Raw genomic sequence first — 14,976 nt, forward strand, 5'->3', positions numbered from 1 at the left:
TTACCTTTTCTTTTCATTTAGGATGAGGAGTTTGCAGGTCGGGAGGAGTTTGATGATCCTGACCAGATGAGGATAGGAAACGATGGGATTTTCATGTTAACTTTCTTCAGTAAGTATATACACACACAGCAGAGCCCCTTCCTGCAAACCAGAGTACTTTAGGTTATGAGTGAATATGACTGAATTAAAAGAACTAATTGAGCTAATATTTTAATAATTATATGTATTTGATGCCTTTTACTGACATGTTCAAAGCACAGTACACTTTCATCTTAATTTCCTGTCTCTGTCTTCAATTTCTGTGAATATCTATAGAAAATATAATTAAAGCAGTTATGGAGGATGCTGCATTTTTCCTTGAGCTGAGCTTCATTTTTCTGATCTTCAGAACGCCTTAAGCATTCCTCCTACTCATTCTTGACCTATAAAATAGGGAGTAAATGCCTTTGTCTGATGAATTCTGTTTTAAGCACTTCTGTTTTCCAACACATCAGAGTCAACTTCATTTTTCCCCCTTGATGTTATTTTGCATTTAACTTTCCATATGCCTGACTTGGAAGTGAGCAACCATTTCAGAAATTTTATTTTCTGTATTAAAAAGATACGAAGGAAATGCAGTGCTTTTCGAGGTAACACATTATGTAACCTGTCAAAGTTTACAGAAGCAAGAGGATGAATGACTTGAATCAGATTATTTAGGGGCATTAATTTAATGTTCAAATAATGTTTAATTACTCAGGTATAACACATACAGTAAAGGGTGCAAGTCATAAGTATGAAGTTTGGTGATATTAAGTTATTTCTTAAATTGTATAGCAGTAGGTGTAATAATAAACACCTGATATTTTGAGACTGTGCTTTCTTGTTTGCTTTTGGGAGGAAGACAGGATGGCCATTTTGGGGAAGTGAGGTAAGAGTTGTGGAGGGTGGGCTCAGCTCGTTTATCCTTGAGAAAGCCATTTAAGCAGAAGTAAATCCAGAGTGCACCCTTAGAACTCTTGCTCCTTGGATAACAGGATGTGTCTGACCTGCCTCTTTTCTTCTCTTGGCTTTTACAGTGGCATTCCTCTTTAACTGGATTGGGTTCTTCCTGTCTTTTTGCCTGACCACTTCAGCTGCAGGAAGGTATGGGGCCATCTCAGGATTTGGTCTCTCTCTAATTAAGTGGATCCTGATTGTGAGGGTAAGTTAAGTTGTACACCAGCAGTGATAGTCTCTGGAGGAGAATGAGTGGAATAATTTTGAGTATTTGACTTTGGAATTATCTCAACATTTAAAATGATTTTTTGTTTGTCTTTGTCTGGTTTCAAGAAATTGAACCTAGATCAGTTGTAGTTGGTTCATGCACGCAAGTTTTGTAGTCAATCTACAAAATATTGGTGGCCCTAGGACATCTATCCTTGTTCAGCTGCTTTCTCTGTTTTTAATGTTTATAATGTGGTACTACATGTATTTGTTCTGAAATTAGTTGTTTTTATAATAAGAGTCTATTAACTTTCTGGTATCTCATCAAAAGCAGACATTGCTCTCGTTAATGCTGCTGAAGTTTGAGTCCTTCTTCTCTCTTCCCCTCTATTCTTTTCTCCCTCCTTCCTCCCTCTCAACCTTCCTCTCTTCCAAGATTGGTTTTAAGTAGCATCGTTGGTTATGCCAGGATATTTGGAGAGCCAGAACTGTTCAACAAGCCCTACTCCATTAGGGGCCCTTATCTCTAAAGTAAGTGAGAGAGAGATCTTAAGTGATGTAGGAGTTATCAGTTAGTTAGAGTTGCATGAAGTAATTGAAAGTTGTAAAAGATCTAGTTTCTTTAAGTGTCCTCGATTTCAGATAAGGTTACTGCCATTGTTAACTTTATAATATAAAATCAAGGTGTTTATCATAAACTGGCATTATTAACTAAGGGGTGTTGACTGAGCCGTGGAGTTTTTCAAAGTTATTTATTCTAAGGCAGTTAACATTTTTAGAATTCCGAGTTCCTTTGAGAGTCTGATAAAAATTATGGGCTTTTCTCCTAGACAACTAACATATACTCTTCTAAAACATGGTCTTTAGGTTACAAACTCAAGCCATAAAGAAGTTTTTCATTCCTTCTCTAAATCTTATTAATCAAGAAATAAAACTATTTGAATGCTCAAACTGTGCTAAACTCTAGACTGTGTTAAAGTCTTCAACAGAAAGCAAGATCAAAGTAGTTACCAATCTTTTTATTTTTACTAAATTTTTAAAAGAATTAATCAGCTTTTATCAGTTAGGATGGTCTTTGGAGTAACAGAACATGTAGCTCAAAAATGGCTTAGAAAACATTGGGGAAATTTTATTTCCAGTGAAAATAAGTCCTGACATGGAGGTCAGTTATGTTTCACTGATAATCAAGGCCAGCCGACAGGTGTCTCAACCTGTTGTACAGCTGGCCATGGCAGTTTCAAGCATCACATCAGAAACACAACAGTGCTCAGCAGAAGAAAGGAAACTCTCTCCTCTCCCTTTCTTTTTAAGAGCTAAAAAGCTTTCCTAGCAGCCCTTAGTTCCCACTGGCCACAATAGTATCATGTGCTATAGAGTCCCTGGCAAAGGAATGGGATTATCATCATGTACATGGTAAAGCTTCCAGGGTCAAGGCATGGCTGAAAGGGCAGGAACAAAATCAGGGATCATTAGAAAGGAGGCCAAATATAGTTGAGTTTGGCATTGTGTAAGCAAGGATAAAAGTATCATCAAGACATATTTCTGGGGCTTTCCTGGTGGCTTAGTGGTAAAGAATCCGCGTGCCAATGCAGAAGACACAGGTTTGATCCCTGATCCAGGAAGATCCCACATGCCACAGAGCAGCTAAGCCCATGTGCCACAGCTAATGAGCCTGTGCTATAGAGCCAGCGGGGTTCAACTACTGAGCCCACAGGCCACCAGCCACTGATGCCTGCGTGCTCTTGAGCCTGTGCTGCACAACGAGAGAAGCCACAACAGTGAGAAGCCCCTGCACTGAAACTGGAGAGCAGCCCCAGCTCTCACAACTAGAGCAAAGCCTGCACGGCAGCAAAGACCAGCAAGGCCAAAAATAAATAAAATTTATTCAAAAAAAAGACGTATTTCTAAAAGAGGAAAAATAGTTTTTAAAAAACAAACAGGTTTGAGCACTTTCAAAACAAGGACTATGTAAAGCTGAAAGCTACCATATTTCAAGGTTGCTTTTCCATGAAAGGAAGTATATTAGCAAATATTGTAATCATTTCAAATCTGTACTATATAAAATACTTTGACTAAAATTTTAGAAATTTTTGTAAGCATTAAATGAGCAACAGCATTTGTGTACAAGTTAAGATCTTGTGTTTTGTAAACTCTTAAGCTAAAATGTGGAATAATATCTGCAGAGGTTCTCTAAAGTATTTTGCTTTATTTTTCAGTTTTCCACTTACTTCCCTGGATATTTTGATGGTCAGTACTGGCTCTGGTGGGTGTTCCTGGTTCTAGGTAAGTGCTTTTAAAAAAGAAAGGAGAGAAAAGATTATGTTAAATTTTAGAAGTAAAATTACTTATTAAACCTTCATCTCACTTACTATACAGTAATATATTAGTGATAATAAGTATAATTTTAAAAATATGTCAAAGGTTAGGCTGTTATCACCATCAGAGTAACATACGTAGTCATAGAATGTCTCTTAGTGGTGGTAAATTTTTCCTAACCCGTCCATACACACTTCTCACATTTTCCATGTAGCCAGAGGGGCGTACCAATAAGATGACTTTTTATAGTCCTTAGATTTTTTTTCCCCCTTGTGAGTTATTGCCACATAGGTTTCACAAGCTCAACCCCAAACTGCTTATAGATATACTGTTACCTACTGAACTACTCATGGGTGTATGTGGCCTATCTTCAGTTGAATATATCAGTAGAAAACAGAAAATATATTGTCTTGCATAACTTCTGGAAGAACCACCATTGGCTGTCCAGAATTCTTTAGTTTGCTCTTGATGAGAATAAGATTTTTTTTTTCAAACATACCGGCCATTTCAGGTAGTTGGTCTTAAGATTGTACTTATTAGTGTTACTTACTTCCAAGACATCTTAAAGAAATGAGCAGTGTGGTGAATACCGTTGGCTTCCTCATTCTTTGTAGAGAAAGTTTGTATGATACAATAGCAGACCGTCATCATTGCTGTCATTCTACAAGAAAATAGAAGGGGCATCTTGTGGCTGTGAGGGTATAATTGTCTCACTCTGCTTCTGTGGCATCATTTTCTCCTATCCTAACATTTCTTCTGTCTCAGGCCTTTTTGCTATCTCCTCAATTTGGCTCTTTGGTTCCCAGGGTTGCTAGTGGGTCTGGCTAGCACAGTGTAGAGCCCATGACCAAAAGCTGCTTAATATATTCAAGGCCTACCTGCTGTGCCTTGGGTAACAGAGTCCTGCACTGATGACTCTAAATTTTACTTAGTGAATACAAGTCATTCATGATGCCATCCCCTACCTCGCCAGTAGCATCATTTTATTCTACTCTTAGTCACAGCATTCCAAGGAAAGAGACAGTGATTTTTACCTCTTCTCTTGATTACTGAGAAACTTAATAATTTAGAAAAACAACCTACAGGAGAGTTACTTTAGAGAAGTAGTTCCTTGACTTGCTTAGTCTCCAGACTGTATCTTTAAGAGAAAATCTGACTCCTCATCTACTCGCAAGCCTAAAGTCCAGGCAAATCCTGAATAAGCCAAAGAAGAGCCATTAAGCATAATTTTAGGTTGATTGTTGACAACATAGATGATTTTTAAAAATCCAGTAGGCTGATTTCCTTCCTATATTAAAGTTTCATGGGAGATGAGTTTATAATACTTAGTAATTGATCATTCTTGCTGTCTTACTGCTTAGTGGTAAGCAGAAAATGCTGAGACTTCAGATGTACTTCATACATTTGGATCAAATGTTGGAGTCATTTTTGGAACTCCTTGCAGAGAATCTTTTGTTGTTGTTGTTACTGTTTTTGGTGTTGTTTTTTGTTGTTGTTGTTGTTGTTGTTAAGGGGGGATGGTTTCCTGCAAAGACCAGGTCTATACAGAGTTCTTGAGCTGGCAGCTCATAAGCTACATCTAGCCTGTAGTTGTGACTTGTATGTTCCATAGTTATTTTCAGAAGTTATTTTTTTAGTTGTCATCATAAATGGGCTTCCCTGGTGGCACAAGTGGTAAAAAACCTGCCTGTCAATGCAGAAGACATAAGAGATGTGGGTTCGATCCCTGGGTCAGGAAAATCTCCTGGAGGAGGGCATGGCAACCCACTCTAGTATTCTTGCCTAGAGAATCCCATGGACAGAGGAGCCTGATGGGCTACAGTGCATAGCATTGCAGAGTTAGGCATGACTGAAGCGATTTAACACACACACTTAGCATGCACACATCGTATAAAAACCAAGACCTTTCACATAAACTATCTGAATTTTTTTTACCTTTTTAAAATTGAAATATCTAGTGAAACTGATCTATATTCCCACATCGCACCCATCCTTTGACTGGAGTTAGGTTGTATTGTCGCTGATTTTGATGCCAAACAGGGTAGCTTTCACTGTGCTCAGTGCTGATGACTCTTGGTTGCTGCCAGAAATCATTTCTGACTGAGTGCAAAGCATCTTCCACTGCTTGAGTATATTTTAAAATATATCCAAAAGAAAGTTATTGCTCAGAGCCTGTGAGATGGGAGGAGGGTATGAAATGGGGAATGGCTACTTAATGGGTACAGATAGTTTTAGGGACGATAAAGAATTCTGAAATTGGGTTATAGTTTTAACTACTAAAAGCCAGTGAATTGTACACATTTAATGGGTAAGCTTTGTGATATGTCAATTATATCTCCATAAAGCCGTTTGAAAAAATGTGTCTGGACCAGGGGCCATCTCTGGAGGAAAAGGGCCAGCAGTGTGTGAGCTACCACTGGAGGGAGCTCATCATCTTCCCTGCTGACTGCTAAATTAAGAATAGAGAAATAGAATTTAGAGTTGAGACAGAATTCTTGTAAAGTTAAGAACAGCCTGCCATCTAGTGGACAGCATTGTGTACTGTTGACAGAAAAAAAAGAAGCCATAACAAGGATGACATTTTTTTATTTGAGAAAAACACTGTTTGTAACCTCTCTGTTTTTAGTGTTAATTATCTTGGAATACTTTTTTGGAGCTCAGAAAGTAGGTTTTGGAATCCCTGGCTGTCCATCGGTTAGGACTCCACACTTTCACTGCTTAGGGTACAGGTTTGGTCCCTGGTTGAGGAACAAAGATCCTGGGGTGGGTAAGGAGAGTAGGTTTTGATGATGCTTCTCAGTGAGGCTTCCAAAAGCAAATGATGTAAATGTTTGGCCCCATCTTATCTTTTGTTTTCTTTTAGACCAATTAGATTCTGAATGTGCAAAAGAGACTTTTTCTGGCTCTTGAGATTATATGTTCTCATTGAGAAATAGAAAACTTGGTATAAAATCAAATCCTTTGAAATTTTTAGAGGAAATTATGTTTTGATAGCTTTTCTGATAACAGAAAAATGAAATATTTGGTATTAGGAGGGATATTTTTGGGGATTGGGCTTAATATGTGAATTATAAACTCATTCTTGACTTTTCTTTTTTAAATTAGGCTTTCTCCTGTTTCTCAGAGGATTTATCAATTATGCAAAAGTTCGGAAGATGCCAGAAAATTTCTCAAATCTCCCCAGGACCAGAGTTCTCTTTATTTATTAAAGGTATTAAAGAAAAAAACTTTATTCCAGTCGCAGTGTAATCATGTGATGCATGGGTAGATTACTCTTCACGTTTAGAGTAGAATATACAACCTGTGGTAGGGGATATAGAGACAGTAAGGAAGCCATAGTCTTTGCCTTTTAGTTTCTAGCTTAGTAAGCAGTGTTTCTATGAAAAAACTATCTTAAAAGGCAGGAGACAACATTATCTCATGCTTGGACAATGCAGAAGAGACTTGACTAGGACTCAGGGTTCTTAATCTTTGAATCATGAATCCTGAAGCCACTGTTTGGGTTGTACTAGTTCCAGAGGTAAGTAGTGAGAAGGAACCTTTCAGGTGTAATCACTAAGCTCTCTTTTGTGGGGCCCCTAAACCCAGAGCTGGGAGAGTCCACAGTACTTGAGGAACTCCTTTTGGCTACTGACAAGCCTACCAAGGCTTCCATCTCCTAAAATCAGTGAGGGACTTTCCTGGGCTTTTTCTTCAGGTTCACATCCTGATGTTCTGGTGGGAAGGTCAAACCCAAGGAAAGGAAGGGGAGAAAAGGGCCTTTTCCCTGCCTAGAACAGGAGGACTAAGCCTTGCCAAGGCTGTTTGGTTCCCCCATGGTTTTCCCCACAGCCTGGCTCCACCTTGCATCACCAGCTGCAAAAAGGAGGAGACAGGGAATCTTGAGAAAGAGTACTCCAGAGAGAGGTCTCTAGTGACAAGATCTGATGGACCTCGTTGGAACTGATTCTTTGTTCCTTAAGACTGTTGAGGACAGGTAGAGCCAGGCTAGTTGAAGACATTGGGCAAGGGCTTGTGAAGGTTGTAACAGTTGAGATAGACCTTGAGACAAACCTAGAAAATGTAATATGGAAAATGTTGGGTGGGGAACCCTTTTAGAGTCACCTGAGGCAGTGTTGAATAGGAAGAGAGGTAGGGAAGTACGCAGCTGGCTCAAAGGAAGCAGTTTGTAACACAAAGGAGTATTGAGGATTAAGGCTGGAAAGTCAAGCTGAGAGCATTCTCAAATATCTTGAGCACTAAGCCCATTTGCAGTGGAACCTTTGAACTCACAGAGCAGCCCTTTAAACCCAGTCACGTACTGGCTCAACACAAGGCTGATTCCATGTGAGCCTGTATTTGCTGTTGGGTTATTTCATAGTTTTTGTAAGTAATCATATGCTAAGAGTGGAGTTTTCAGTTTTGAAGATTTGTTGTGGTCTTAAGATGCAGAGTAGCATTCTCAGTTTCGAAGATTTCATGGTAGTCTCAGAATATATGCTTCTAGAAAAGAAAATATCTATCATATTTAATTTGCCAGGTTGTGAGAGGGTGTTGAAAGTCTTTAGGCAGCAGAATAATACGATAACTTCTTAAGTGAAATAAAAATTTTTTCAAGCATGGTGTAATAGTAATAACTAATATTTGTCAGCTTTTCAATATGTCAGATACTGAATTAAGCATTATACATGTACCTGTGCATATACATGTACAGTGTGCTTGTATAAGCAACAAAAGGTTATTAGTGACAGATAAGCTCAGATACATGCACGGTAGAGTATATTCATAAGGCATTGTTACAAAAGGTAAAGCATGTAAAGAACCTGGGTTCTTTTGGCTAAAGTCAGTTTCGTTAAGAGTGTGTACTTTTATTTGAGAGACAGTTTTAGTCTTTAAGATTACCACTTATATTTATGACTGTTTTGTTTTGTTTTGTTTTCCCAAGAAAAGGAATGTTTTATTACATGTCTAAAATGTCCTGAGAGGTGGTGTGCCCTGAATTTGAATTGGGTTACACAGTCTGGGTGCAGATGGACATTGACACACTCGCCTGGGCCCTAACCCCTGTGATGTTCTGTGTTACATCCTAACTTTAGGAGGCTTGTCAGATGTTTTGTGTGGTTTTAGTAGTTTATGTAGTTACCATTGTCATCTTTTTTCTCCTTCTGTGTGTCTGATTATAATTTATAGTTACTTCTGATCCTTAGCTTTAACTCTTACCTACCATAGGTTCAAAGTTAAGTCTTTGGGGTAGTCACAGTTCTCCTGATGATGAGCTTCTGAACCCACCACCACATTTCCCCTCATCCACTGGTGCCCACAAATACCCTGAGAGGACAGATCCCTCCCTCCCTCTCTGCCTTCCTTCCTTCACAGATTCTGTAGGTCTGGTGTATTGGTGGCTTTGAATTTCTAAATGACCGAGGCCACACCTCTGTCTGGTCACTTCATTCCTCTGGGGAAGGCAACTCTGGCTTCATTAGGGGATGCATACCTTTTTTATCTTGCATCTAATACAGGACAGGTTGATGTGACAATGGAAGTTGAGAGAAAGCCTGAACTTTGCAGTTTTCCTGTATTGTTAGGGACTTTGAGGATTTTTTTGTTTGTAAAATTTGTTGTTATTGTTTTGACTTACTGAAATTTCTAAAGTGTTTTATGGGTACATTCTAAATGTAAAACAGCGCATCTTTAGAGTTATGATTTGAAGTAGGCAGCCCTTAGTTAAGCAGTAATGCCGTTGGAGCTGTGAATGGGGTATTATAGACCTGGTACTCTCTGTGTTTTGGAGTCAGAATCATTACAGTGCTTTAGGAGTTGTCGGAAACTTACATAATGGGGTTTCGTTGCTTTCCTGTCTGACTTTGATATCCTAGCTGATTTGAAATCATCCCTGACATGCCTAGAGGACTCAGAGCTCTAAATTAGGGGTTTAGGGACTTAGAGCAGCATTTAGAATTGTAATGACTTCCTTACTAATTTCCAGGATCCCCAGAAGGGATCCACAAAGCTATAATATCCCATGGGACTGAATTTCCTTTATTCATTGACACAGGTAGGAACTGTCCATCCAGAACCAAAATTAGAATGTTTCCTTTTTATAGTTCAGAGGAAATTTAGTTTAGTTTGAAGATGCGGTAGAAAACCATTGTGTAAGATATGAAGATTTTCTTTCACTTAGACCTCTTACTTTTCTTTACTGGAGGTTTCACTGGTTAAAAGCTAGCTGTGGGGTTACTTTTGCCAGAAAGCCACAGATAGGAAATTGCTAAAATAACTTTGCTGTAGATAAAAATAATTCAATTCCCATGCTAAGGTCTGGCATTGTACTAGAAAAATGTATAAGAATAGTGACTTTTCTATTTAGACTGCCCAAAAGATAGTGTACACACACACAAGACTGCCCAAAAAATGGGATACACACACACAAACCTTGAAATACCCTCAAAAGATCTTTCTTACCAGCCATAGTAGGTGTTATAAGAGCTGAACACTAAAGCTCATACACTGCTGTCACAGGGTAGCTCTCGGTTTCCCTTCTGGAGCTCATTTAAGCTTATAAAGGAAATCTGGTTTCCTGCCTCACAGCCAGAAAAGCCAAAAGACACTGCTAGAGCTAGGCACAGCGGCATCAAGAAGTGTGTGACTATGAGGAAGCAGGAAAAACAATATGTTCCTTCTATGTTGTATGAAAAAGAAACAGATACCTTTTAGAAACATCTTTATCTGAAATGGTCAAAAATATAAAGTGTCCATACTTTATCTTATTTACCAGTTAACTGGAAAATAAATTTTCATCAAGTTCCACCTCCTCTGATGCTGCCAGATAATTGAGGAGTTAGCTATACATAGTAACTATAAGATGGTAACACAGTTAACCTGATACCTAATACTACTCCAAAAGTACTTATATATACAACGTACAATGGATCTTAAATTTATTACCTTAACTACTTCTGAAATAGGAGGGGAAGAAAGTTTATAAGCCCTGACAGCATTAATGAGTTGGGGCCCTTCATAATTAGATAGTGATTGCTGTGATCTGGTGAGTTATACATTCTAGGCATCAGATATCTTACCTTTTTTGCATATGATGATAAATATTTTCATTTTCTTTTTTTCTACAATCTTCCCCCTCCTCCTTAATACATCTTTATTTCCAATTCACCTCAAGTTAGTTTCACTTATTTGGGCTGTGTAAAGTAGCAAGACAGTAGAAAATATTGCCAGTGGAATTTTTGCTTTAAAAAAAAATCACACAGGGTCCAAGAAGAAATTGTGTAGGCTGTTGGATTCCCTTGTTTCTTAAGTGATCTGATCTAAAGTTCAGCGGTGATATTCACAGTCCCTAAAACCTGTCTCTTTTCCAGTTTACATTCCATCATTGTTTTTGTAACAACCTGTGAATCAAATTGATCTCAACAGGCCTCTGAGTCATAGAGAACAGTGAATGCCTCTATAGCAGTCTTTTTCGTTTGGAGTTTGTTTGGTGAATGAGATCACCCATTAGTAGACCTATCTAGGACCTTTTAATGGATTTTTTTTTAATACTGGAGAATAGTTGATTTACAGTGTTGTGTTATTTTCAGGTGTACTACAAAGCGATTCAGTTATACATACACATATATCTATTATTTTTCAGATTATTTTCCCACATAGGATATTACAGAATGTTGAATAGTGTTCCTTTTGTTACACAGTAGGTAGGACCTTTCAATGGATTTTTTAGTGTCTTTTGGGTGGCTCTGACTTTGAGGGATCTGCTAAAACTAATTTACTTCCATGCACATAGCGTGAACTAAGTGGCCTGGTAGTTTTCTGGAGTGTATCTCATATTCTTGAAAACTCTAGTGTTTTGACCTAATAGTAATTATTATATCAATTTTTATTTATTAATGGTAACTGATAAAACTGAATTTACTTAGACTTATAATGAGTCTAACTAGCCTCATTGAAGAAATCTCTATTTGTCATATGCCTACCAGACAGATTTTATTTTTGGTTCTACTTGGCTTCAGGAATCCTTACATTCTTGTGTCTTTGTCCTTGCACATTCTGAAATCTCCCTAAAGAAGAGTTGCTCTTATATCAGTATCATTGGTTTGCTTCAGATCAAAACACCAAGTGAATTTGGAGTTTGGGAAAATATTAATGTTCAAAAAGAATATGTTGATTTCTTCCAGAGTTGTAGCTTCTCTGCATCTTAGCAACTTTTTAAAGATGTATGCACCAGTCTAATTGGTCTATAAAAGGGCTGCTTGTGGCTTTTAAAGTAATTTTGAAAGATGGGAGGGCCTACGTATGAGCCTGTCTAACTTTCACTTGGTGTAGGGTACCCCAACATAGTTTCTCAGTAAGCTTTTGTTACATGTTAATGTATCTCTTTAGAGTATTTTTTTTTGGCACTGATACAGGGAGTTATTTGTATTTTTTCCATGAGAACCAAACCAGTTTATATGCCAATATAAAAATTCATCAAAGTGTTATATGAAAATTCCATTTATAATAGATGGACATCATTTTGAGAGTATTTATTTCGGTCATGTAAATTGCTTTGTAAAATTGGGGCTGCGTACACTTTTTTTTGTCTACCAGAGATACCTCCTCCAAAATACAGTAACTTTTTCCCCCCTAGTTATTGGGAAGAAGTACCTGTGGTTCCTGTGAATTTACAGCTGTTTTCTAACTTTGCTGTGCTCCAAGGATAGCGTGACATCACTGGCATCCTTCTTGGAAATCTTTCATGTGAGATCTGGCAGAACTGGCAGGATAAACAGCTTCAAGTGTGTTTGGAAAATTACCTCCACATTTGGATTGTGCTGTCTCTTTGTCCCCAAGTTTCAGTCATTGCCATTGGTGTTAAGTGTGGGATGAAGTGCTCCTTGAATTGTTTTCTTGTGTTAGGTTTAGAGAGAGAGATCCCTGACCTCATGGGATTTAGAGAAAGCATTTAAGTCTTTCCTAGTTCTGGAGACCTTGATAACTTTAAGAACCAAAAATGTAATGTTTTTTAATATTATGATGTCAGTGTATAGTAATCTTAAAGCTATGTTAAATGTACTTCTCATGTCTCCAAACATCCTGCCTTCTTTTGTGACTACATCCTTCTTTTAGCCAAAATAACAACCTAACTAGAGTTCCAATATTCAATATCCTTCTCTGGCAGATGTTTTCTGGCAAAGGCCTTCCTGCATTTATGAATTCTCTCCCAAGAAGCAAGAGAACACCTGCAGGAAGTGAATCAAGATGCGGAACACAGAGGAATCATCACCTGCTTTAAAAAAATAAAGTACTGTTGACAAAGATCATTTCTCTCTATTTGTTCCTAGGTGTAAAATTTTAATAGTTAATGCAAAATTCTGTAATCATTGAATCATTAGTGGTTAATGTTTGAAAAAGCTCTCGCAGTCAAGTCTGTGATGTATTAATGATGCCTTATCTATTGTTTGTAGTCATTTTAAATAGCATGAGCCTTGTCCCTGTAGTCAGTAGGGGGCAATCTTGCTTTTATTCATCCTCCATCTCAAAATGAATTTGGAATTAAATATTTTAGTGTAAGATATGTATAATGCTGGCCATTTAAAAAGGGGGTTTTCTCAAAAGTAAAAACTTTTGTTATGACTGCATTTCTGCACATAATCCATTTTGCTGTTAAAATTAATCTAGAAATTTATTTAATTGTACTGTGAACACCTGGAAGCAAACTCATAGTGCAAAATACATTTAAAGTGTGGTCAAGAATATGTTCTTAATTGGTAAAAAATAAGCATTAATTTCTTATAGTCTGTATTCTAATTTTGCAGTACCTTATTCTGTGTTGTGTACCTAAGGGATTGTAAAGGTGTTGTCACTGTATAAAATAGAAAGGACAAGGACAAATGCAGCATAATTACTAATAAATTGCAATTCTTGACACTTTCTATATGATTGGAATCCCTGCCCCCTTTTTTCTTTTTCTTTTGTCTCCTGATGGTTAGGCCAGGGGCTAGGAGTAGAGAGGGGATTAGGTACTAGCAGCAAAGAAAGAATTAGCTTGAAACTTTTGAGATGATCCCTAACATACTGTACTACTTGCTTTTACAATGTGTTAGCAGAGACCAATGTGTTATAAATGTAGAGTGATGTGCTTTCTGCCAAGTGGTAATTCACCCTGGTTTGCTATGTTAAAGCTGTAAATACAACAGAACATTAATAAACGTCTCTTGTGTAGCAACTTTTGCTGTGGATTACCGTTTAATTTCTTGGTTTGCACTTAGGCAGTTTTTTCTAATCTTCATTCATATAGATATATACACAGTCATTCAATAAACACAAAAACTGGTCTTGGGCCAGTTTTTTTCTTTTTTGGCACGGGATGTAACTTTCATATCATATTCAGTATATTCCTAAAAATGTATTAGTTCTTCAAAAGACAATGGACTAAAATAAGGGAGGAGTTGTAGAGATTGTAAGTCATTCTGGAATTCCAACTATGCTTCATTTTTAGACATAATCTTAGATAATTTATTTCCAATGTTTTCTGCATGTTCCCTGCGTTTGCCCTTTTTCTCAGTTGAACAGTCAACTGGTTTAAGTCCTGTGAGCAAGTGCCCAGGTGAAGCTAAAGCTTTCTCCTTCCTCCTGGTTTTCTATTCTTGTCTCAGTTGTGTTAAATTTAGACACCAGTAGTTTTTATGATATCAGTTGTTTGGGTTTTTTCCCCTCCACTTAATATATAAAGAAAAAATGTAACAAGATGGTTAAATAACTATACAAACCAGCACTAGCATGGTATGATAGCTGCAAATGTTCATTTGTTTGCTGCATGTGAACATGCAGGATCAGCTTAGGAAGTGAGTGTTCAGGGGTATCAGTAGGTAATGCGTAGAAGTGTGCATTATTTGAAAGGCCAAACAGGAAAACAGTGCCTCCTGGAACAATGTTTCAAAGACTACTTATTCTAATTCATTTATTGATTACAGTAAGTATAACTCATTTATTGATTACAGGAAGTAATAATATACCATTATGTTCTTGTTTACAAGTTATATTTTACAATAGATACAGTCTTAAAAGTCTCTGAAGATTTTTTTAATATTTTGAATTAGATTGTACCAAACATAGACTTTGGAGGGGTTTATAGCCTATCATGTTCTAACAGTCTGAATAAATTTGGACATTGCAACAGAGCTATTTAAATTATCTTACAGGACAAAATAGAGGGGCCCTACATCACATTAACTAAGACATTGTAGTTTTGCTTTGTGTTTACTCTTTAGGTCTTATGCCTTATTTGACTTTGTGTATTTGAGGGCTGAAATATTTGGAATTCTTATTTCTGCATATTTTGCGAAGTCCTTAAGACTTTGTTATATATAAACCTAAGGTTGGTATGCTTTAAAATTAATTAGGATGGTGATTTCTCTCTTTTTTAAATGTTCTAAACATTCAAGTCTTTGCAGATATACGAGTTACCTGGGGTCCTCACTGTTAGGGTGGAAATGTTTGTTTTGCAGT

General features: G+C 37.3%; 1 protein-coding gene across 1 annotated transcript in view; it reads left to right on the plus strand.

The window, feature by feature from the left end:
* The window catches only part of NDFIP1 (Nedd4 family interacting protein 1), a 51,179-nt gene extending 37,486 nt beyond the window's left edge, over positions 1-13,693 (plus strand). Inside the window, exons 4-8 of the mRNA XM_052643204.1 lie at positions 22-109; positions 1,059-1,183; positions 3,402-3,468; positions 6,607-6,712; positions 12,647-13,693. Of these exons, the coding sequence (XP_052499164.1) occupies positions 22-109; positions 1,059-1,183; positions 3,402-3,468; positions 6,607-6,710 (384 nt within the window). The 3' untranslated portion in view covers positions 6,711-6,712; positions 12,647-13,693. The remainder of the gene's footprint in view (positions 1-21; positions 110-1,058; positions 1,184-3,401; positions 3,469-6,606; positions 6,713-12,646) is intronic.
* Positions 13,694-14,976: the final 1,283 nt, after the last annotated feature.

Source organism: Budorcas taxicolor, chromosome 7 (genome assembly GCF_023091745.1).
Source record: "Budorcas taxicolor isolate Tak-1 chromosome 7, Takin1.1, whole genome shotgun sequence".
NCBI lineage: Eukaryota > Metazoa > Chordata > Mammalia > Artiodactyla > Bovidae > Budorcas > Budorcas taxicolor.